Raw genomic sequence first — 24,886 nt, 5'->3', positions numbered from 1 at the left:
TTTACCAAACAAACATACATTTATTAGTTCATACTATTAGATTAATTAACTACTTAAAAATTATAGATTTTGCCGTAATTTATATGAAAATCTTTTGCATTTTTGATAAAGAAAATAATTTTATTTATTTATTTTTACATGACAAACTGGTCAAATCTAAAATGCATAAAATACCCATGTTTCTAACCTTAAACAATTCTGCTAGTAATTAATAAAATTAACCAACATTCTAATTTTCTTTTTTTCTTTTTTTTGGATAAGGCACCAAAATTCCAATTTTCACCCGCTAGTTTCAAATAAAATTAGTGAGAGTGTGAGATAACCCCAAATTAATAGGCAATTTACCCTTTGGTTTTTGCCGGTGGCGGGTTGGACGGTCCAACCGTTCAATTGAAAGATCTGATTAAGTGAATCGAATTTGGATCGGTCTATGTCCGATTCGATTATATGCGTTTGCACTTTGCAGCCCTACCGTTTTTTCTCACCAATCGACCAAGGTATGTTCTATTTTCGTCTCTCTCTCTCTCTCTTTGATATTCTCTTCTCCTGGTAATCTCTCTCCTAGTTGCCTCGCATATCTCTAATTGTACCATGCTTTTGTTTCTGCCTTCAAGATTTTTCTCTTGGTCCCATTGAACAGTGAAATCATATTCTTTGACTTCCATCACTGACGAGTGACGAGCTCCATGTCCGGTGAGTTTTCCCGACTCTGTCTGTCTGTCTGTCTCTTTCTCGTGCCTTTTTGTATGCAAACAGAATAACTATCGTTTGAGCTTACACGCCACTGTGCGAGAATTTCTTTGATCAAAGCAGCTAGCATACATATGTAACTATCTAGAGTGCTTTACTAGGAACTGTCATATCTGATATCTATGTTTTCGATCTCTTCCAAACCCATTTGATACCATACGGTATTATAATTGATTAGACTTCAATACAAATTTGTATTGGCAAAAACAATAGAATAAATCCATTTCAACACTATCATAATGTCTTATTGTAATCTTCCTATTTGATGAACTCTATTGCGTATGGTTATACAAATATTTACAGATTGTTTAAGCAAATGGTGAGGAAAAAAGAATAATAGGGTTGCGTTCCCCTTGTTGTGCATGACAATTAAAAGCTAAAAAAAGGAATATATTTGGCTTCATAGTCATGTAGTCCATAAAAGCATTTAAAGATTGATCATATAGGCCTGGGCAAACGGGAGTTGAAGAAAACTGAGCTATATTAGATAAAGGAGATCCATGAATTTTTATTTCATGCAATATTTCTTATCTTGATTTATTTTCTTCCTGGTTGCATTATTTGTTTTCTTTTTCTGTGTTTTTCAATTTCATTTTGGCATTTATAATTATAGACAACTTCATCTGGACTGCAAATTGGCAACTGTGGAATTCATTCTTTTTTTACCAGCAACCACAATCAAAAGAATTTTGTCTGGTGTAGGAAAGTAAATTAACCACTACTACTTGTAGTGTGGACTATAGGGAACTAGTATATTAATGCAGCTACCAAGATTTAACTACTGTTTTAAGGTGCAACAAACAGGGTGATGCAGGTGTTGAAGAGTCAGTTGGAATTTTGTGAAATTTTATGTATTTCTGTATTTTTGGATACTGGGGATAACTTTTCCATTTTACAAATTTTTTCAGGGTCCAATAATAGGGTTTGATTGTCTATTTATAGTTTGTTTGTGTTAAAAATTTTAGAGTCATTAAGCAGGACTAGAGTTATTGAGTTTCTTTGAATTGAAATAGGATATGACAACTTAGTTTGAGTCCTACTAGGATTATTGAGTCTAACAGTTTGACTCCTAGGATTGTTATGGGTTTAGAGTCTATAAATATGTATGGACGTTTCACACAAAGAGCAATGATGTTTATTGAGTTTTCTTCAGCTTATGCTAATTATGGTGAGTGATTCCCATACCCTAGAGTGCTTTTAGGCACCCCGTGAGTGATTCCAGCTATTTTCTCTTCTGTTTCTATTCCTATTTTCTTTCTTGTTCCTTCAAGAAGCCATTGCAGCCATCAACAGTCACAAATTTATGATCAAAGATAACCATTCAACATTCTCTAAGGACTAGGATTGAGCTGGTCCTTCATCAGTTTGGTATTAGAGCTAATGGTTATTCACTATGTTTTCACAAAGTGATTGATTCTATGGGCCTAGGGTCTCTTTTGAACAATCTTACATGTCTAGAATCAATGATGATTGGGTTTTTGAACCATATGAATGGTCTTTGGTTGACTCATTTGAGAAGATGGTGGAAGAAAACATATCTAATAATGTTGGCTACGGGAGTAAGGTTTCAAACATGTTAGAAGAGAAAGGGAAATACCAGATTTCAAAGGAGATGATGATCCGCAATCATTCTTTGATTGGGTTGCTGAACTCGAGTATTTTGATTGGCATGATTTGGCTGACAAACAAAGGATTAGATTTGCACCCATGAAGTTGATGGGTCATGCTAAAGTATGGAGATCTTTTGAACAATGGCTAGAAAACAATAGGTGATAATCCTATTAGTACATGGGCAAAGATGAAGAGGCATTTGCAAGGAAAGTGCATCCCATTAGACTTCCATGCTTATGAAGTTGACTAATTTCAAGCAAGAGAAGAAGCAACAGGTTACAGCAAAGAACTTGAAGTCAATGGGAAGAAGGTACAAAGTTAAGAAAGTAAATGATTCCTTGCATATTGATGCCTATCCTAGATCTGAAATTGAGGTTGAAGCTAAAGAACCAGAACTTCAAGCCATAAAAGTTGTAGATATTAAATATGTACAAGCCAAGAAAAAACAGAAATTGCTGAAGGAGTTTCCAACCCATAATCAGCTTGAGGTTAATAATCAAGAAGAAATAGAAGTGGAACAAGTTTCAGAATTTTGGGTGCAAGATACAGATGTGCTGATTGTAGTAGATCCTAGTAAGGAAGTAACTGACTTTACCTTACAAGTTCAACTAGAACTAATTCAAGAATTACAACCTGATATGACACAAGTTCCACCAACATCAACAATGGAAGAAGTCCTAGAGTATGTTGAAGAACCAAGGGTAGCATAACACATAAAGATGGTGATTGAGTGATTCATAATCTAGAGATTGAAGGAAAAGTTCCAAATATTGCAGTTGAGATTATGGATAAGCGAGGAAGAAGATTCATTACAATGGCAGGTTGATGAATTAAGTGTTCAAGAAGTAATGTATTGATGATTTAACAAAGATGGCTATGGAAGGCAGTGTTTTAGAAATACATTTCTTTCAAGATCCTTTTCTAGTTATGTGTGTGACCTCTACTCTACAATCCAAGCATGCAGCTGTGGGAAGTCCTATGCCTTTTGTCATTGGGGCATACCAACTTTTCATCCTCAAGTTCTTCAAAACTTGAAGATGAGTGTTTTTGAACTGGTGGAGAATGATGTAGGTACTGAAGAGTCAAAATTCGAAATTTGTGAAATTTTATTTAGTTCTGCCTTTTTGGACATTGGGGATAATTTTGCCATTTTACAATTTTTCTGTAGGGTCCAATAATAGGGTTGGATTGGCTTTTTATAGTTTGTTTATTTTAAAAATTTCAGTCATTGCATAACTAAGATTATTGTTATTGATTATTCTTTGAATTAAAATAGGATATGAGTATGACAACTTAGTTTGACTCCTACTAGGATTATTGAGTCTAACAGTTTGACTCCTAGGATTATTATGAGTTTAGAGTCTATAACATGTATAGATGTTTTACACAAAGAGCAATGGCGTTTATTGGATTTTCTTCAGTTTATGCTAATTATGGTGAGTGATTCCCATACCCTAGAGTGATTCTAGGCAACTTGTGAGTGATTCTTGCTATTTTCTCTCTTCTTTCTATTTCTATTTTCTTTCTTGTTCCTTCAAGAAGCCATTACAGCCACCAACAACCATTAATGTTGAATGGTCTTCTTTGATAAAAAAATTTTTGGCTGTTGATGGCTGTAATGGCTTCTTGAAGGAACAGGAAAGAAAATAGGAATAGAAAGAAAAGAGAAAATACCCTGAATCATTCATGGGGTGCCTAGAATTACTCTAGGGTATGGGAATCACTCACCATAATTAGCATAAGCTGAAGAAAACTCAATAAACTTCATTGCTCTATGTAAAACGTCCATACATATTTATACTCTAAACTCATAACAGTCTTAGGAGTCGAACTATTAGACTCAATAATCCTAATAGGACTCAAACTAAGCTGTCATATCCTATTTCAATTCAAAGAAGACTCAATAACTCTAATCCTACTTATGCAATGACTGAAATTTTTAACTTAAACAAACTATAAATAGACAATCAAACCATATTATTGGACCCTACAGAAAAAATTTAAAATGGAAAAATTATCCCCAGTGTCCAAAAATACAGAAATACACAAAATTCCAATTTCAACTCTTCAGTTCCTGCATCACAGGGGCGATGGGTAGCCCTGCTATACAGTCCACCAAGCAGTCTCTAAACTACTTGTTTAGGGAAGAGGGGGCTTGGTTTTAGTAGTGTCAAACCGCTAGGGTTTGAAGAATTTGACTGAAGCCAGGGCTGATATCCTCTGCTCTGTGCAGGAGAATAGAGAAGAGAAAATCCAAAGGAAAAAAATACTTCGTTTATTCCTTCCAGAAATAACTGCCTTACTATCTGTTCTATCTGTCTTAAATAGACCTTACCATACTTAGAAAACAACCAGGAAGCTAATGTTAAAAAGACTCCTAAACTGAAAATGATTTTTGATCAATCTAAACTGAAAATAATTCTTATGATAAGAATCCTAAACTGATAAATAACTCTTATAACCCTAAACTGACAAAATAACTCTTATAATTAGAATCCTAAATTGGATTAAAATATCAGAGGAGCACCACCAAATGTTGGGAAGAAGTTTTTCTTTGGAAGAAATTAAGGGAGCAATTTTCTCAATGGATAGATCTAAAACCCCAGGACCAGATGAATTCTCTATGGCTTTCTACCACGATGTTGGGATTTTTTAAGTCAAATCATTTGCAAGTTTTTGGAGAATTCTTCATTAGACCCCTTTGGAGCAAATGCTACCTTTATCTCTTTGGTTCCCTAGCTAGGCAAGGGGTGAACAGAAATTCTATCTTTTGGGCTCAATTGTAATTGCTCTTATATTTTGGGTGTATCTTGGCTGTATCTAGGAGTTACAAGTTTTTATGTCCCTTACTCTGTAATTTTCTCAATCAATTAATAAAATTTTCTATAATTGATCCAAAAAAAATCTCTGAAGGACTATAGACCAATGAGCTTGATTGGGAGTCTTTATAAGATAATTTCAAAGGTTCTATTGGAGAGATTAAAGCTGGTTCTACCATCAGTGATTTCACTGTTCCAAGGGGCTTTTGTGGGAGGTAGATAGATCATGGACCAAATCTTAGTGGCTAATGAATGTGTTGTTGAGAAAAAAAAGAAGTAGAGCGAAGGGTTTGGTTTGCAAATTGGACCTGGAAAAGGCCTATGATCTAGTGAATTGGAGATTTTTATTAGAAACTCTAGAGAGGCTAGGGTTTGGAAATAGGTGAAGGTTGTATTAAATCAGTTTTCTATTTAGTTCTTATCAATGGAGTGGTAAAGGATTTCTTCCCAGCAATGAGAGGTATAAGGTGAGGGGACCCACTATCCCCTTTCCTTTTCACTCTAGTGGCTGAGGTCCCGAGTAGGATGATTATGGCTGCAAACCCACCGGGACAGTTTAGGGGTTGGAGGGTTGGGAGAGATCAAGTAATTGTTTCCCACCTCCAATTTGCTGATGATATAATCTTATTCTATGAGGATGTCGATCTGGAAATGGTGAAAAACTTAAAGGTGTTGAGGAATTAATTTGGAGGATGGGGAAATTCTGATAAAAAAATAAAATCAATAAATTCCTTTTATGAGTTACTGATAAAAAATCTGAGTTTTATAGAGGTGCTGGGGTGTGAGATAAGGAATTGGCCTATTACCTACCTAGGTTTACCTTTGGGGGGAAACCTGAGAGTTGATGGCTTGGAAACCGGTGGTAGAGAGGTTTGTAAAGAAACTAACTCTATGGAAAAGAAATTATATTTCCCTAGGGGGAAGAATCACCTTGATTAGAGCCACTTTAGCAAATCTACCTATCTACTTTCTTTCAACTTTTTGCATTCCCTCTAGAATTGCAAGACAACTAGAGAAATGCATAAGGGATTTCCTTTGAGAGTCGGGGGAGGGAAAAAGGACCACTTGGTTAAATGGGAACAGGTTAGTAAACTAAAAGAAAAATGAGGCATAGGATTAGGAAACATTGAGCTTAGGAACACTGCACTGTTGGGGAAATGGTTCTGGAGGTTTTCTTTTGAAAGAGATAAGGCTGTGGTACAAGGTAATTGTAAGCATTCGTGGCTTGGGAGGCAATGGCTGGGATGTGAAAGTTGCTTCTCATGCAACTTCAGCTTCTCCTTGGAAAGCTATTCACAAGGTATATCCTATCTTTCTCAACTCTATCAGCTTTGATTTGGGCAGAGGGGATAAAAATCTGTTTTTGGGAAGACCTTTGGATAGGGAATTCACCACTAAAAGATAGTTTTCCTGAATTTTTTGCCCTCTCAATTCTCAAAAATGAAACTGTTTAATTTGGGCACTCCTTCCCCTTCAGGCCTCAACTGGCAGCTTGGTTTTAGAAGAGGTCTTAGGGAAAGGGAGTGTAACTTATTGATTGACCTTCTTAAAATCTTGGAGACAGTTACCGTGGACCCAAATTTGGAGGATTCTGGACTCTTGGAGACTGTTTAATTTGCTCCTCTTTCTTCAGACATCTAGTTTTACCCAGTCTTCAAGGGGTGGACCTCCCGGTGAAAGAAATTTGGTGTAAGCCTATCCCACCAAAAACCCAAGCTTTCTGCTGGACTATTTTCCTTGGAAAGGTAAATACTTGTGTTATGCTGCAGAAAAGGAGGCCTTCTTGTTACATCTCTACTCATATTTGTTTCCTACGTATGGACAGTGGAGAGACCCTTGCCCATCTATTAATCTCTTGTCTTTTTGAGAGTTGTATTTGGGAGTTTTTCTTCTCTCTATTTGGCTGCAGGTGGGTTCCCCCTCAAGAGGTGGTGGATATCTTCAACCCAAGCTTCCTAAGGCAGCAAAAGAAGAGAGGGAGAATAATGCCGAAAGCTACTAAGGCAGCAATAGCTTGGGTGATGTGGGAAGAGAGGAATAACAGAATCTTCAATTAAAAGAGTAGGACTGTGGAGGAGGTAATAGACAACATAAAAGTAAAGGTTGCCTTTTGGGTTAAGACTTTGGATTGCAACTTGGAAGAAAGTAGCACAGTCCTCTAACAAAAGAAGTAATAAGATTGGAATGGATACCTCCAGAAGGCAATAAAGTTAAGCTGAACTTTGATAGCAGCTCCTGGGGAAACCCAGGACTGGCAGAAATAGGTGGAGCAATCAGAAACTCGGAGAGCAGGATTTTTGGCTCTTTTTAGGACCAATTGGCACTACTAACTCTGTGAAAGCAGAGCTTTTGGCATTGTTTCATGGGCTTTGTTTGGCAAAGCAATTGGGATTTAGACAGGTGGAGGTGGAAGGGGATTCAAAAGTGGTTATTACATGGGCGTCTGGCAATAGACAAATTCCTTGGACTCTTGAACATATTTCCAAGGAAGTTGAAAGGCTGGAAAAGGACTTGAATGCTGATTTCAAGTGGGTTAGAATGACTTCAAATGGGTTGGCTGATGCCCTAGCAAAACAAGGGGCCGCAAGGCAGCAATTTTATTGGGCATCTTTGTAATCTACTTTGCGTAAGTGGGGAATACACTCTTGTAATCGAATTGTACTAATCCACTTTTAATCAATTTAATAAAATAACCTATATATATAATTAGAATCATAAACTGGCAAAATATTCTTATAATAGGCATCTCAAATTGGCACCAAAAGGACCTTTTCAAAAATAAAATCAAAGATAACATGGGGCTCACTTGGTTGAACTAAAAGGGATGCCTTAGGCTGTTATCACTCCCTTTGAGAATACACCTTAGACACATTGGGGTGGTTCTAAACTGACTTGTGTTCCATTCGGGGTCTTCTGATGGAGGTTGAATGAGCTGCAATTGATTATTTTGCAGTAGCACAGGTTGATGCTCTGCATCATATACAACTTACAGCTGACAGAGTGAAAGAAATACAGATGCCAAAGCAGTCTTGAGGCCTACCATATCATCCCTTCCCTTGCCAGTGAATCAACTAAATAATTAGCTTATCTTGGAGTCTAAATGAGTAATTTAGAATGACAGCCAATGTTTTATCTTCTTTGATTGATAGTCTTGTTCTGAGTCTAAAGTGACAATGCCTTCTGTAAAGGATTATATCTGGTCTATTACAATTTGTCAGGCTTGTTTATCCACTTATTTCCATATTTCCCTTGGGTTTGGAGTAATCTTAGTACTATTTTGTCAGGTTCATCCAACTGTAATGTTGCCTTTTTTTTTTTTTTTTTTTTTTGAGTTTAGTTGCTCTGCAACAAATTACAAATTTACAATTTAATATCAACCTCTAATATCTCTAAAGTTTGCATTGAGAAAGTGACAAGGGGACCTGGCATTGCAACGTGGTGCTAAATTCATTGTTGTATTTATTTATTGTTTGAACAATTTTAGTTTTCCAGTTTATCTATTTTTTTGAACAAGGTAATGTAAGGATTCCATTACTGAATCATGAAGTATACAAGAACATCTATAGGTAAGTAGAATGGGATGCTGTACATCTTAAAATCAGTATAGACATACTGTTCACAAAAAAAGTCATCTATGCTCAGATATAACATTGAAATAAAGAAAAAGAGATGGAAAAGAGAAATCCCTGAAGAGAGGATATACTGCTATCCAGGACCATATGGTGCCAACTGCCAGATATCTTATTTTTCAGCATATCCTCAGAAAAGACATTATTGAAAACACACACATTCCTTTTGTTCCAAATCACTCGCATGTTTGCAGCTGTAGAGAACCATAATAATCTGCTTCTTTTCCTTGTTATCTGCCAGCACCAGAGTGCTTTCTTTAGGTTTTCAGGGAAGCTCCAGAGAATACACAAAGCCTTTTAGAAAATGCAGAAACAGGTGATTGTTACTTACCTCTGATTGGGAGCACATTACACATCCAGTATTAGTAATCTCCACACCCCTCCTGTTCAGTTTGTCTACTGCGAGGTATTTCTCCCAAAGGCTGTCCAAACCAAGAAGGCTAGAAGGAACAGCTGGAACCCAACTTCGTCTTTTGGGAAGACCATCCTGTCTCCCCTAGTTAAGTATAAGAAGAAAGATTTTGTCGAGAGATTCGCTTTCAGGTCCCATCTCCATATTCTACAGTCTTGGCTTAGAGATACTTGGCTTTTGTTTGTAGAGAATTAAGAGAGCTCCTTCATCACCACCAGTTCCCAATCATTAAGATTTCTCGTAAACCTGGGTTTCCATACAACCCCATGGTTAACTTCAAAACAAAAGGTACAGAAGAGTTCCTATTTTCCGCAATCAGAAATTAGCCTGGGAACAGCTCCATTAGTGGCCTATTGGAGAACCACAAGTCCCTATTCGATTGATTGGTCCGAGGTTATCGACAAGCAAGATTTGTCTAAGTCACTTCATTTCTTTTTGTCCAAGTTGCTTCTCTTTTTGTCTAAGTCACTTCCTTTTTTTAGTGAAACAAGGATATGTTTTACAAATCCCCCTCCAAACCGAACATCCAGTAACTTGAGAAGTCTTGGCTGTGTCCGATTGATATGGACTGCACTTATATTTGGCCTTGCTAACTTCTTTCCTTAAGCTCAGTTTGGGAAGAGTGCAAATACAAAGTACTCATAAAAAAAGAGTGCAAATACAAGGTTTAGAAATACTGTATACAAGTTTCTGCATTGTACATATTTGTATTTGCACTCTTCCTAAACTGATCCTAATGCTATCAGTTTCTTCGGAGAACTTTCATAGCCTTTTCCAGTTTATCTGTGAATACACGAACTTGTATTGTGCTTCCTATTATCTGTTTTAGATGACTTTGTAATGTGTCCAGTACTCAATTGTTTTGACAGATTACGAACTGTTCCTTCACATTATTGGTTGTACTTTATATTCCTAATCCGTAATGGTATAGTTACTTTTTTTTTTTTGATCAATTAATGGTATAGTTACTTTCTAAGTATTATTTTACCCACTTTTGTGGTTATTCAGTTTTATTCATGTGTTCTCTTTGCATTATCTCCCAGATGCTAAAATGGCTGAGGATGAAAAAGATGGAAACAAGACAGGACCTTCAGAGGAATTAAATGCATTAGGTGCACAAACAAATGATAGAAGGAAGGAAAAAAGGAAAAATAAAAAGAATAAACGTTTATTGGAGGAAGCTGCCAAGGCTGACAAACGCGGAGTTTGTTATTTGAGTCGTATTCCTCCTCACATGGATCCTTTGAAGCTTCGCCAGCTTCTGTCTCAGTATGGAGAGATAGAACGAATCTATCTTACACCTGAAAGTAATAAATAGTTTCAGATGGCTGTTTCTTTAAAATCTTTTTTTTTTGAGTGCTTCTGGAATTCTTTGGTTATGCTCTTGTTTGTTGTTTGTGAACCTGTAAGCCTATTAATAGTTGACTTATCCATTCTTGAGAAAATTTCAGCTTTTATGTTTTAATACTTTATGCATGCTAGGTTCATAGATCTGATATTCTTCACAAGTTTATAGATAGTTATTGATAAGGCTATAATTATCTTATTATAGGCTATAGTTATTAGTAAATGGGTTATCATTTCCTAATAAAATGAAGGCTATAGTTATCATTTCCTAATAGAAGAACTCTTTGGTTTTGCCTGGCAGATCCAGTGGCTCAAGTACATCGTAAACGGGCAGGTGGCTTTCGAGGTCAACAATTTACAGAAGGGTGTGTTATTTAACTATAGATATTCCTTAAGTAAAATTATCTTGTAATTTATAACAATTTGCTCTATTTTGGCACTGTAATAAGATACAAGTTGGCAAGTATTGTATTGGCTTCTGGAAGTCGCTTATGCTTTTTTTTTCCTTCTTGAAAGACTCTTCTGTATAATTTTTTAGTTTGCAAATCTTCTGTTTAATCTTCCTTTAATTATGAAAGTTCATATCAGCTTTTGCTTTGTGAAATTGTATTTATATATGTAGTCATTATCTGCATATGATCTTTTAACAATTTTTGTCACATGTAGGTGGGTTGAGTTCACCAAGAAAAGTATTGCAAAGCAGGTTGCTAGCATGTTAAATGGTCAACAAATAGGTATGTTATTCCTTTCTTGCTCTCATCTTTTGTTATATTGATAATATTCTACATATATAAATATGGTCATTTAGGTGGTAGAGAAGTTTGAAAAAAGGCTAGTGACTTGGAAAAAGAACTATATCTCTCTGGGGGGTAGAATAACTTTGATTAGGGCCACATTCGCAAACTTACCCATCTACTTTTTGTCTGTTTTAAGGATACCTGTTAGGGAAGCCAAGAAGATAGAAAAGTTGATGAGGGATTTTTTGTGGGAGCCCTGTGCAGAGAAGAATGATCATTTGATTAGATGGGAGGTGGTGAGTCGAAGCAAGGAACAAGGGGGCTTAGGTTTAGGGAACCTAGTAAATAAGAATGAATCTCTTTTGGGCAAGTGGTTATGGAGGTGGCCTCTGGAAAGAGAGAGATTATGGCATGAGGTGGTGGATAGTATCCATGGCTGTTTTGAATCTGGTTGGGATACTGGGGTATCTCAACGGGCCACACTCGCATCCTCCCAAAATTTCTCAAGTTTGTAAGGTATGATGTCTGCAATGGTAATTTTGTGCTTTTTTGGGAAGATGTTTGGGTGGGCAACCAACCATTGAAAGACCTCTATCTCTCCCTTTTTTCTATTTCCCTCTATAAAAAGGAGCCTGTTTCGAGGTTTCTTTCTTCCCCCATTCTCCCATTGTCTCTTAATTAGGATTTTGGGTTTCGTAGAGGGTTGAGGGATGAGAAATCGGTTTTTGCCTTTGAGCTCTTACTTTTACTTGATTCTGTTTGTTTGGACCCTCCTAAACCAGATAGAAGAATTTGGTCTTTGACATCGAGTGGCTCTTTCTCTTGTTCTTCTTTCCTTAAATCCCTATGCTCTATTCCTTCCCCTTTGTTGTTCTCAGTTAAAGAAGTTTGGTTAAGGCCAATTCCACCTAAAATTCCTGGTTTTTGTTGGGAAGTGTATTATGGTAAAATTAATACTGTGGACAATGTACAGAAAAAGAGACCTTATTCATGCTTGTCCCCCAATTGGTGCATTTTATGTAAAGTGCAGAATGAGGACTGTTATCACCTACTGATTTCTTGCTCTCTTACAGTAAATATTTGGAATTGGGTTTTTATGCTGTGTGGGTACAGGTGGAACCTGCTTCTTGAAGTAAATATGCTTTTTGATCCGTCTTGGTTGGCCAACAGAGAGAGGGAAAGTAATGTGGAAATTTATTGGGGCAGCCCTCTTATGGACCATTTGGGAGGAAAGAAATGCCAAAATTTTCCAGGAGAAGGAGAGAAGCATTGCTGAAATAAAGGATTGTATATTGACAAGGGCAATCATTTGGCTAAAAACCAAGTTCAGGGGGGCCGGTTTAGGGCTCCTCCACCCCCTGAACCGGTCAGACCCCCGATACACTCACTATAGGGGCGTATTATAGGGGTCCGGAATGATACGTATCGGCTGATACGGGCCGATACGTGTCGATACTTTGAACCTTGCTAAAAACTACTGATCTCTTTGTGGATTACTCTAGTGATGACCTTTGAAGGAGTTGGGCAGCAGTGGCCTCCACATCATCCAAGAAAAACAGAACACAAGCAAGTTGGTTACCCCCTCCCGAAGGAGTTGTAAAGTTGAACTTTGATGGGAGCAGTCAAGGCAATCCAGGGCCTTCGGGTATAGGAGGGATCTTGAGGAATAAGTATGGCAAAATTCTGTCCTTATTCTCAGGTCCAGTGGGTTTTGGAGACTCTACAAGGGCTGAGATATTAACTGTGATACAAGGGCTACATATTTCTGTCCAACTTGGAGTGACTAATTTGATAGTTGAAGGAGACTCTAAGGTGATAGTGGGATGAATGTTGGACCCAAAAACTGTTGTTTGGGGATATAGGGACATCATCAAAAAAGTCAAATGGCTTACGAGAACCATGTCAGCTAGCTTTCAATGGGTTAGTAGATTGGCAAATGCTTTGTCAGATTCTTTAGCTAAACAAGGGGCTTTCATCTCTTGTCATATGGAAAATATCCCACTTTAGAGGTGCACTCTATTTTAAAAGATTAGCAAAGTGAACTCAGATTGATTGGGCTTCTTTTTTAGTTTTCTTTCATAATTCTTAACCAGAAAAGTAGATTGGGCTTGTTTTTATAGCCATATATTTTAATATTTCTGCTGATTGAGGATTAAAATTAGACTACCTATTATCAATCAAGCATTCAGGCTTATGCTGATTGAGTTGCTAATTAATAAATATAATATCAACCTAAACCTATTAACTTCATTTTGTTTTTCTAATTCCAGTTCCTACCTGAATTTTCATAACCTGCTTGCTTTCCTCGTACACAGGTGGGAGGAAGAGATCATCTTTCTATTATGACCTTTGGAACATCAAGTATTTAAGCAAATTTAAATGGGATGATCTTACTGAAGAAATTGGTATGGAGTGTTTTCATATTTTGTTCTATGATATACTGGGTATTTTAACACTGCTATCTCTCCCTAAGCCAAGACATGCCAATGCAGCTTACAAGAATGCCATTCGTGAGCAGAAGCTAGCAATGGAGATATCTGCTGCTAAGAAGGAGCGGGACTTCTACCTCTCAAAGGTTGATCAGTCACGTGCCTTAAATTCTATACAGGAACGGGTGAAGAAGGTAATCCTATTATCCAGTTTCACCTTTTCTTGTAATATCACTATTTTTTATCATGTTTTCTTACACATTTTTTTTTTCACCTTGATTCCTCTCAGAAGGGGTTTTTTCATACTTAAGTCTCAAGGGACTCCATAGTTAAATGCTCTAAACATAACAACTTTGATCCCACTGCTCGCCTGTAGGCTCAACTTTAGAAGGCAATCCAACATTATCTAATTCCGCTTCTGTATGCAAATCCTTTATATAATGGACAGCCTACTTGTAGGAAGAGGAAATTGATATTTTCTTTATTTTGAAAGTCTGAATTTCCTCTCGATATAAAATTTTGTTGAAGGTATTTGCCCTTGTAATATGAGAGCTTTATGCAGGAAGTGATTCATAGAAAGCTCAACATCTTTGATTTACTTCAAAGGAAACAAAACACTTGGTTATCCCCTAAAAGTTGTATCTTTTGTGTTGAAGGTGGGCAATTGGTGAATAATCTTTTTGTTCATATTGTTATGCCTTGAAGCTCTGTGGACATGTCTTTTCCTTTTGGATTGAGTACCCCTTTTCTCAGGAATTTGACAACTCCTTCAGAGTTGCCATATTTCTCCGTAGTACTTGGGGAAAAATCATGTTGGGATGCACTTAATTATGGGTACTCCTTAGTGCCTTGTTTCTGTTAGAATCATCCATTAGGTGCTGGAGTTGGAGAGTTAGAGGCTTATCAGTTGACTTTCATTAGAGACTATAGGATAGAGTGGGTCCTCCAGCTAATCCTGCTACAGAAATCAACTTTCAAGAATGCTATTTGGGTAACCTAGTCCAATCTGGGTTTTTCAGAAGCTTAGAAGCAGTAAAGAAGAGGTGATCCTTGTTTCTTCAGGCCTTATGAGGCTCTGGTTATATGGCTAGAACTGAGCTTTTATCTCCAACCCTTGATATTATCTTTTCATTGGAATTTGAGAGGATTTTTTATTTGCCATTTGATGACATCTGAAGTAACTGAACTAAATTACTTGTCTTTTAGTAAATAAGTTATAAGCAGGTTGTGAGCTCTTTAATGGCTAAAAATGAACTTGGGTTTATTATTTTGCCCTTGAATATTTAATTATTTAATTATCTTATCTACCAAAAGACAAGGCAATAAGTCTTTCAGTTCAGCCACCTCAGCTGTTATCAAACATCCCTTCAGATTATTATTTTTTGGGTAATTAACAGAATTTTATTAAGGGTCATTTACTAGAACCCCCTATAGTTTTACAGATTTACTTAAGCCTATCCTATAGTTTGTATTTCACTAAAATACCCCTTATAGTTTGCAACCTATTTACTTAATCGACCTTTCATTAAGAACTCTTTGTGTTTTCCATCTAAAAATAGTAACATGATCACTTAAATTAAGTGGGAAATGTTTAAGGGCATGGACCCATACTGAGTGGAAAATGTTCAAGGGTATGGATCCATGGTTGTTTATTCCAAAAGTACCCCTAACACTTTTTTGTATAGAAGACAAAATTGACAAAATAGAGTGGTTGTCTGTGTTTTAATAGGGGCAAAAATGGCATTTTCTTTAGTTTATTTTGATTAAAATTATTTGAGTGGATGTTACGGTTCAAACTGTCGTTTTCCACTTTCATCTAATGGAAGGTCGATTAAGTAAATAGATTGCAAACTAAAGGGAATGTTTTAGTAAAATACAAACTATAGGGTAGCTTTTAGTAAATTCATGAAACAATAGGGGTAAAATCTCTTAACCCTCCTGAAATGATATCCATATTACAACAATGCCCAAAAAAGACTTTCTCTTCCCACCCCTTGTTTGGTAAGTGAGTCAGCAAAGGAGTTTGCACTTCTCTTAATCCATTGAAACTTAATTTCCATGCCTTGAATCAGCTGTGTAAATTTCTTTTTTTCATTTAAAAATTTCCAGAAGCCCATCTCTTCATTCTGCAACCAGTGAATAACCAACGTTGAATCACCCTCCACCATCAGATATTTTATATTCAAATCTCGTACTCTCTTTACCTCTTCCGAAACTGCCAAGATTTCAGCTCTTAGGGAATCTCCAATTCCAATGGTGCCTGAAAAAGGCAATAATTCTTCCACCCTCATCCCTGAAAACTCCTCCAATACCTGATGGCCCTGGGTTCCATCACTGCTACCATCAAAATTCAATTTGGTGAACCCACCAGCTGGAGGGGACCATACTGGATTAGTTACAGATTTAAGAGTAGTTGAATGGGCCACATCTTTCCAATTCTTAATAATATCTCCTGCTGTAAACCCCTCAAAGAGCTTCATAGTCTTGACCCACTGAACCACCCTAACAGTTATGGTTTCTATTATGGCCTCGTCACTTCTTTCTTTTTCAGGGAAATTCTTTGGTTTCTTTCCTCCCAAACAGTCCAACAGATAGCTGCTCTAACACATCTCCATTGTGTTTTGCTTCTCCTCTTTGACCCATTAACAGAAATGGAATGATTGCAAACTGTACACAGGCCAGATAAGAGTGTTTGTCTTCCTCCAAATAGAGAGAGAAACCAACTCCATATTTTAGAGACAAAAGAGCAAGAGATTAATAAGTGATAGCAGCTCTCACCATTATCCTTACAAAGGGCACACGGTGTGGGGGGACAAACACCAATTAGTCCTTTTCTTTTGGAGTAATCACAAGTGTTACACTTTTCTAAGAAAGCTTCCCAACAAAAAGCACCTATTCTGGGAGGAATTGGCTTACCCAAAACTTCCAAAAGTGGGAAAGGTTGCCCATTATTGGTTGAGGGTAGAACTAACTATCTAAAGAAGGAAGAACAAGATAAGGCACCCGAGGGGGAAGGGGTCCAAATCCTACTATGCCTCCTAGAGGGATCCAGAACCACCTCATCAAGGATTTTAAGTAAAGCAGAATCACTGTTCAATTCGAGTCTCTGAGAGCCCTTGTAAAACCAAGTTCCAATTCAAAGCAGAAAACAAGTTAGAATGGTGGAAACAAGCTCATTTTTAAACATGGAGAGGGAATATAAAGAAGGGAAGTACTCTTTCAAAGGTATGTTTCCCATCCAAACATGTTCCCAAAATTTCACAAGGTTTCCGGAGCAAAGATCATACCTGATGAGTGGAAGGAAGGTCGGAAGAATGACATGAATAGATTTCCAAGGAGAAGCTCTTGTAGCCCCAGTGGATACTCCTACATCCCAACCTTTAGCTGCTTGCCCATGTATACTTAAGATTACTTTAGCCCACAACCTTTCCACTGTCAATCTCCATACCATTTCCCCAATAAAGCCTCGTTCTTCTTTTGTAAGTTAATCAAACCTGACCCACCAACATTCTTGGTTTTAGTAACTATCTCCCACCTAACTCTGTGGTCTCTCTTCTCTTCCCCAGGTTCCCAAAGGAAATCCCTCATTAATTTCTCCAAACTCCTACAGACTCCCTTGGAATCTTAAACACTGACAAAATATATAGGAAAATCGGCCAAAGTCCATTTAATCAGCGTAATCCTTCCACCTAGGGATAGGTAGTTCTTCCACGAGGCTAATCTCTTGGTGAATTTATCAACCACCGGGTTCCAAAAGCTCATTTTACTCGGATTATCCCCAAGGGGTAGCCCTAAATAGTTCAACAACCACTGAGGAAATCACACAATCCATAACTTGGGCATTTTCTTCCACTTCTCTATCACTCATGTGGATTCCAACCACACAACTCTTATCAAAATTGACTTTAAGATTGTCATTTGTTCAATGATAAAAAAAGATTAGTCATTTGTTCAAACACATTAATCACCAATTTCAAGTTGCTTACCCAATCGATCTCCTCCCCTCACAAAACAAGATTGTATTGTCTGTAAACTGTAAGTGGGTAACTAGAACCCTATCCCTTCCTACTTTCCACCTTCTCACCAAGCTTCTAGATTCGACCCTCTCTATAAGCCTCCCCAACACTTCAGCAATCAAGATGAATAATAGGAAGGGGGAGACTGGGAGAGGGGGTCTCCTTGCCTAATACCTGTTGATTATTACTAACAAATTTTCACACGACAATTTTAGATGGTGACAGTAATGGTAATAATGTGTCAAATTTTCTACAATTTTTTTTTTTATATTTTTATGTATAAAAAATTATTTATCACACTTATTTCTTGATATAATGAATATATAATAATAGATATGCCCAAATGATTTCTACAAAATACTGTATTTTTTTTTATAAATTTTGTGTTTTTAGCTTTTTTTTTTGTTTTTTACTATTTAATTATGACATCAAGAACTAACACATTTGACCCAAAAGGTTGAACTGTTGACCCACCACCAAATAGGAAAATGATTTCATTTTTTTTTGGGTTGATTTTAAATTTTGTATTTCGTTTCCATCATGAATAAAATATTCTTGTTTATCACACATTTTTCTTTAATATGATTAATATAAAGTACATATTTTGCCCTTACAATTAGAGGGAGACTAAATTCAAAAATAGGGGTATTTTAGTTAAGAAGAGAAGTTCTACATGCTTATTCATTCTTGTGTATATAGAGGGAAGGGAAGGAGGGAGGAAATAATTTATGTAGCCTGAAAAAAGGATTTCTTTTGCCCTTAATTAATTTGCAGTCAATATGAAGAGTGAAGATTTGTCTAAGAAAAAATCTAGAGGTCTTGTGAGAGGATTCATACATTTATGCTGAAACAGAAAAGAATTCCAGAAATCTTGTTAGAGGATCCATGCATTTTATAGTGGAAGAGATTGTTCATAGATATAATTAGTGGAATTTAATGTTGAGGAATGAAGATATATTAAATATGAGAGGGAATAGCAGTTAATACCTTAAATATGGGAATGGGACTTATTCAGAGGGAACAGAATGAGGCTGAATAGTAGTGTTCAAATCACAATTTCTGCCCTCACAATAAGAGGGACCAATTTAAAAAATAGGGGTATTTTAGTCAAGAATAGTCTGGAAGCCATGGGGAGCTATTCCCGCTTTTTACTATTATACTACTATTTTGATCTATAGCAGGATCAAAAGAGTTGAAGGTAGTGAGAGATGCAACCCGATGCCTTGTGTGTGGGAATTAGGATAATGAAAGCAAGGCATAGCATTTTTGCTTGTATCTCTTTAGGCCTATCATCTCTGTAGACCTATCAATGGGCCAGCCATCCACGTTGACCTGACAGGCCTCGACCAAGTAGACCCTAGTATACATGGTCCAGTTGTTGTGATGGGTCAGCTCTGGTTCTGATTTTTGGACTGGGTCCACCCTGTCCTGAACCAGTAAGGGCAAGATCTGACCTAATGTGTGTTTATATGTTTCTTCTTGACATGTAATATCTTCAAATAATGTCTAAACTTTTCATTTCCCAAGTTTATTGTTTAATTATCAGGTCAAACCCGTAAGCCTGATTAATAACAGGGTCAGTTCTGGTCCTGTTACGTGCTTGATGTATAGGGTCTGCATGGGGACCGGGTCTCCCTGTTTCTTTATTGGGTTAGTATGAGGTCTAACCCTGAGAGATATAATAATTCTCTAGTTTGTATTAAAAAGAAACTTTTGTGAATGACATTACAAACTTTGCTTATGTAAATTAAAAAAAAAAGAATCATATCTCCAATTTTTCTGGTGCATATATTCAGCAGATCGAGTGATTGACCTTCCCAGTATGTTTTTTGATACTAATAGTCTCATTTAAAGTAGATATTATTGTCTGAAATTCCACTCTGTGCTCAAGAAATAAACTTGTAGTTGCTGGAAGATTTAGTGGTGCAAACATATAAATCCCCTTGAATATTTGGAAAGCAATATAATGGTCAGTAATGCAAAAGAAGGTATCAATTGCATGACAGTTGCTGATTGTATTATATCTATGCTGATACTATGCAGAAGCAGAAGTCTCAACATGGTTCAGATGCAAATTCTGGGTCCACTGTAGAGCAACAGGAAGTGAAGGTGATTCGTCAATTCCCACAGACACGACCTGTTGCAGATAATGCAGTGGAGAGAAAAAAGTCTGGCCTATCTAAAGAAATCTTGGCTGGAGTAAGTGTCTTCTCGTTTATTAATGCTAGATCACTTGGTTGGAATTCTGTTTTTTGCTACACACAAGCCTAAATCATTCTTCTTGCAGGTATTTGGTGGTTCATCTTCATGACCGTCTGTTAAATGGTTCTATCTTTACCAAACTGGCACTGTTGACATGTGCCACTGAAATTGGGGCTTTTTATCCAATTATACACGTTTTGAATATAAATGTTGTTGCGAGTTTTTACATATCCCGAATACAGAAGCCATGTAAGTTATTTATTTATTCCCTTTTATTGGTTTTTGCCCATTATTGCTATTTTGCATGAAAAAATGGATCGAGCCAATTGATAACAGTTGTACTTGAATGTTGAATCCTACTCTACTCTTAAAGATGATGTTCAAGAGTCAAGACCACGAGTTCGAATTAGCTGAACGCGCCAAGCTGTTAAGCGGGCTGTGGGGCGAATTGCAAAAGTCCACGTCAGTTTTACATGATAAAGGTCATTCCTATGTGCGAATTCGTCTGATAGTGAATGACAGGATTCAGGAGTGGTTGGAAAATTTAATTTTTATTTTATTTTTTCTTTTTGAGTACTCACAGTCTAATCTTCTTCCTCTCCCCTTTCTCTCCCGCCTCACCCTGTACTTTGTCGTCGGTCATTGTCAACTTCCATCACCGGTAGACCATTTTCTCTCTCTGTGTGCATGTGTGGGAACTGGGAAATCTTCTACATCCTTACGTGCAGAAAGTTTGATACTAAATGAAGTAGGGTTTGTGGTTCTAGATTTGAAATATGAAATTGCAAAATGGAAAACCTTTTTTATTCCAGAAATTCAACTACAGACTAGCAAGATGATAAACGATTTTCAGAGATAGCACAAAATTTGACGTGGTAGCTTGATCATCTTTCTAAAACGAACGTTCTGATCCACGGCTAGGTTTACAAAATGAACATTCTGATCTCCAGAGAAATGCACTTGGTGACTGACCGGGACCAAGCCTGCAACTCCGATTCGGATGAACTGGTGTAGTTGGTTCAACTTCGTTGGATTTGCTGCGGCAGTGCAGATACACTTCTGTGGCATATGAAGATGAACAAAACAGGGGGCGGGGGGAGAGAGAGAGAGAGGGAAGAATCAAGCTTACAACTTAGACTTGGATGAACTGATATAGTTGGTTAACTTGGTTGGATTTGCAGCAGCAACGTGGAGAAGTGTCTGTTGCGGAAGAAGATGGACAAAATAGGGTTTAGAGAAAGAGAAAGCCACCGGTGGTGGAATTTGATAGCAATAGACTTGGATGAACAGATATAGTTGGTTGCGATGCAGAGAAGTGTCCGTGGTGGAAGAAGACGGACAAAATAAGTTTAGAGAAAGAGAAAGCCACCGGTGGTGGATTTTGATGGTGAGCGGCAGGGGGCAGAGGGTGAGGTGGGCGAGAAACAGGAGTGGAAAAGGGTTACGGTTTGAAGAGAAAAAAAAAAAAAACCGAAATCACTACTGGCATTCCATGGTGTTCATGTATAACAAAAAACAAAAACAATTATTGCGTTATAATTTGTGCCCAACCTGTTCTCTCCCGATTTCTAATAAATAAATCAGGTAAAAATGCAATGGACATAACCAAAAATCTACTTTGATGAGCACCCATAGCTCCCATAACTCTGCCATTAGGGTTCGAGTTCCACCCAATTATGAACGTAAAATTATTCCTCCTCCAACTGCAGCCCAGCTACGTTGCGCGGTGTTCCTGTTTCGAGTACACATAGGTGCCATGTAGACGTTTTAAGTTTAACGGTCAAAAATCATATTTGAATGAACCGTTTTAGGAAACACAAATGCCTTGAAAAGCATGCAAATCACCACCGCTCAAAACGCCAAAAACGTGTTTCAAGCATCAGCCATGCATTTATTCAAACGGTTCGATGACATGGCTTTACTATTCTTATGTGGCAGCAACAGAGAGTGTCTCACTCAAAACACTTTTTGGTAAGAGAATGTCTCACTAAAGGTGTTTTGTGGCTGTTTTGAGTGTGGCGTGGTGTTTTGTTTCCTAGTTCCTACAGAAAACGCCTCATAACTGCCAGGATACCAAACACCACTTTAATCCAGTTTGCAGGGGGAGGTTCCCATCTATAGGCTTTCAAACTTCGTTCAGTACTCTGTTCCCTGTGAGGAGGATTTTCGATAAAAGCCTCTTATGACAGGAAGCTAAATTTGGGCTTATTTTTCGAAAAATATATTCATTTCTGAGTTCTATATCACCAAGTAAAGGTAAAGGTAAAGGTGGTACGTGGCCTGACATTAGGATGAGTAAGATTAGTATACAACCACTACTGCAAAGGTAAAGGTAAATATATTCATTTCAAATGGGTCAATGATCCAATCATTTAATTTGGATGGTTTTGATAAAGTCAAACAGTTTTTTATCATTTTTCAAGTTTTATCAAATTCAGACTTGAAATCTTGGTTGGGTGATGATTTGAACGGTTTAATCAATTGGATCGATGACGGATTAAAACATTGCACATACAGATGATATAGGAGTGAAAATAGATCAGATCATGATTTGACCCAATATTATTAGATTCGGATATCCCCATTTTGAATATTCGGATCTGATCACACACACACACAAATATATATATATATATATATATGCTAAAACATGAATCGCCTGGTTGTAGTTTCTATTTAAAAAACAAAAAATATTTGCTTAAAATTCCTTAACACCCCCTTGATCTTCGATTGGTAGATGCACCATCCACTTTGTAGCATTGATTCTCTATGAAAGATAATAATTGCTTACAGTCGCCATATAAGGTAAGTCTATCCATATTCTGTGTTGAAGGCTTGAAGCTTCTTCCAAACCAGCTATTAGTGCCTTTAGTTCTGCATCATATGGGTTGATGGCTCTGTTGGGCTTTCCTTCACGAATAGCTTGGCTGCCTTGCACTCCTTGGAGGATGAAAGCGCATCCTGAATTGCAAGATCCATCAATTTGTAATGAAGCAAAACCATTGGTATGTTGAACTGACTGCATGCTCACCTGAAGCTTTTCTTTCCAAATTGGAGTGTCAGCAACTAATTCTGTGTTTGGACTGAGCTCAAGAGCATGAGGTATTGAATTCGGGTCCAAAAATTGTTGCAATTTGTCCATGTCCCATGAACTATTTGGCTCCAGCAATTCACCGACTTTGATATCAAGTATCTGTGTTGGTTGGGATTGGGGACTGGAATTCTTCCACTTAATGTTGGGATCCATGGGTCCCCAAAAAACTGAGATGTTTGTACTATCTTTTAAGAGCCATATAATACTTGGTTTCATTTCATGTAATAGTGTTTTGGCTTGTCTCTACCATGGAGATATTTTTCCATTTTTCTCGGGAGCAATTGGGCTAGTCTTTGGGTAGTATTTTGACTTCATTTGAGAGCTCCATATGCTATTGGGGAAGGCTAGTGATTAGGAATGGCAGTGGGGCAGGTTTGGGGCTGGGATCATATTTTTCGTCTCCAACCCTGATTCTGAAATTAATTTCAATTTCCGTTGGAGATAAAATTTGTCCTCCATCCCCGATCCCTAATGGGGATGGATTCTTTGCGGGGACCTGAATCCTTGAATTTTTTTAAATAACAGTATTTTCTTGAAAAATAAATTTATTTAAAATAAATAAAAAAATTTAATTATAAATAATGTTTTAAATATGTTTTGATATATAAAAATAATATAATATATTATTTAATATAAATAACACACATGTTTGGATGGGGCGAGGACCTCAATCCCCATCCCCAACCCCGACCCCGATCAGAGATTCCTATTAATCCTTATCACATCTTCGCCCCACCAAAACAATTCCCATCCCCTACTCCATCGGATTCCCGTCAGAATGGGAAAAATTTTCATTCCTACCAGTAATCTCCAAATTTGTTTACTTGTTCATGAAGACATTATTACGGAGCCCTAGGCCTCCCACATGGTGTAGGTGAGCAAAATCTCTTCCAAGGGATTGTATATCTTGAGCATTTTTTTGGAAAGATTTGCACAGAAGTCTCATATTTTTATTATGCAATGGAGTATGCTTTTAGATAAGATTGTTGCTGTTATTTGGTACAAAGGGATCAATTGAAAGTGTGGGTGCGGTCAGCTTGTGAGAGAAGACATATACTCCACGCCTTGAGTCTGTTTATTATTTTGTCCTTTAGTTCTTTGTGGGATTCCGCATTTTTTTCCATCAAGCAAATTCTAATCCCCATATATTTTGTGCCCCACAAAGGTTGCTTTACCTTCAGCAGTTGGCTAATACTCTTTCTGTGATGCCGACGAACATTGGCACTAAAGCCGATAGAGGACTTATGTGTGTTTATTTCTTGGCCTGAGAGTGACTCAAAGTTTTGTAATATTCTATTAAGATCTTTGATTTGGAATGGCTCTTCTTTGCAAAAGAGAATACAGTGATCTATAAATAGTAGATGGGTGATTTGGGGGCTCTCTCCCTTGTGAACTTGATACCTTGGAGCAAGTGAATCGCAAAGGCATGTAAGAGTAATCATGTTAAAACCTCCATCTCAATAATGAAGAGGTACGAGGAGAGGGGATCACCTTGTCTCAACCTTCCCTCCAATCTTTACTAAACTGCTGAGGTGGTGATGCATTGAAGAATTAGATTGCACCGTTTCATGGGAAAATTCACATGCTTTAGTACCTCATAAGGAATCTCCATCCCATATGGTTAAAAGCTTTTCAAATGTCCAATTTTAGGGCTATATACCCTTTCCTTTTTTTTTTTGTGATTTAATTTGATGTAGGATTTCCTTTACTAACACAATATTGTCAGTGATTTATCTTTTTTTTGAGAAAACCCAATTGAAAAGGGGATATTATTTCTTACAATATTGGTTGCATTCTTGTAACCAACCACTTTGAATACACAATTAGTTAAATGACTTTT

General features: G+C 37.2%; 1 protein-coding gene across 3 annotated transcripts; it reads left to right on the top strand.

Moving 5' to 3' along the window:
• The first annotated feature begins 480 nt into the window (after positions 1–480).
• Positions 481–20,343, top strand: LOC148869699 (RNA-binding (RRM/RBD/RNP motifs) family protein). Of its 3 annotated transcripts, none has more exons than XM_088967806.1 (9): positions 491–693; positions 10,091–10,146; positions 10,265–10,528; positions 10,870–10,933; positions 11,235–11,302; positions 13,621–13,710; positions 13,798–13,928; positions 19,794–19,949; positions 20,038–20,343. In XM_088967806.1, the coding sequence occupies exons 3-9, from the start codon at positions 10,273–10,275 to the stop codon at positions 20,059–20,061; spliced, it is 789 nt and encodes a 262-aa protein (XP_088823932.1). In that variant the 5' UTR covers positions 491–693; positions 10,091–10,146; positions 10,265–10,272; the 3' UTR covers positions 20,062–20,343. The 3 variants fall into 3 exon arrangements, with proteins under 3 accessions (XP_088823931.1, XP_088823932.1, XP_088823933.1); XM_088967807.1 differs by lacking the exon at positions 491–693 and adding an exon at positions 9,057–9,125; XM_088967805.1 differs by lacking the exon at positions 10,091–10,146 and having other exon boundaries at positions 481–693.
• The last annotated feature ends 4,543 nt before the right edge of the window (positions 20,344–24,886 follow it).

This window comes from Nelumbo lutea, chromosome 2 (genome assembly GCF_056320005.1).
Source record: "Nelumbo lutea isolate HS-2025 chromosome 2, American lotus-T2T, whole genome shotgun sequence".
NCBI classification, from domain to species: domain Eukaryota; kingdom Viridiplantae; phylum Streptophyta; class Magnoliopsida; order Proteales; family Nelumbonaceae; genus Nelumbo; species Nelumbo lutea.
Note: the sequence above shows the minus strand (reverse complement) of the source record. Positions and strands in the feature narration are given on the sequence as shown.

What these genes read in the sequence shown, in the direction of transcription:
- LOC148869699 (XM_088967805.1), top strand. An exon ending in TACAGGAACGGGTGAAGAAG is followed by an intron (nt 13,929 to 19,793) that starts GTAATCCTATTA and finishes GATACTATGCAG; the next exon opens with AAGCAGAAGTCTCAACATGG. An exon ending in CTAAAGAAATCTTGGCTGGA is followed by an intron (nt 19,950 to 20,037) that starts GTAAGTGTCTTC and finishes TTCTTCTTGCAG; the next exon opens with GTATTTGGTGGTTCATCTTC.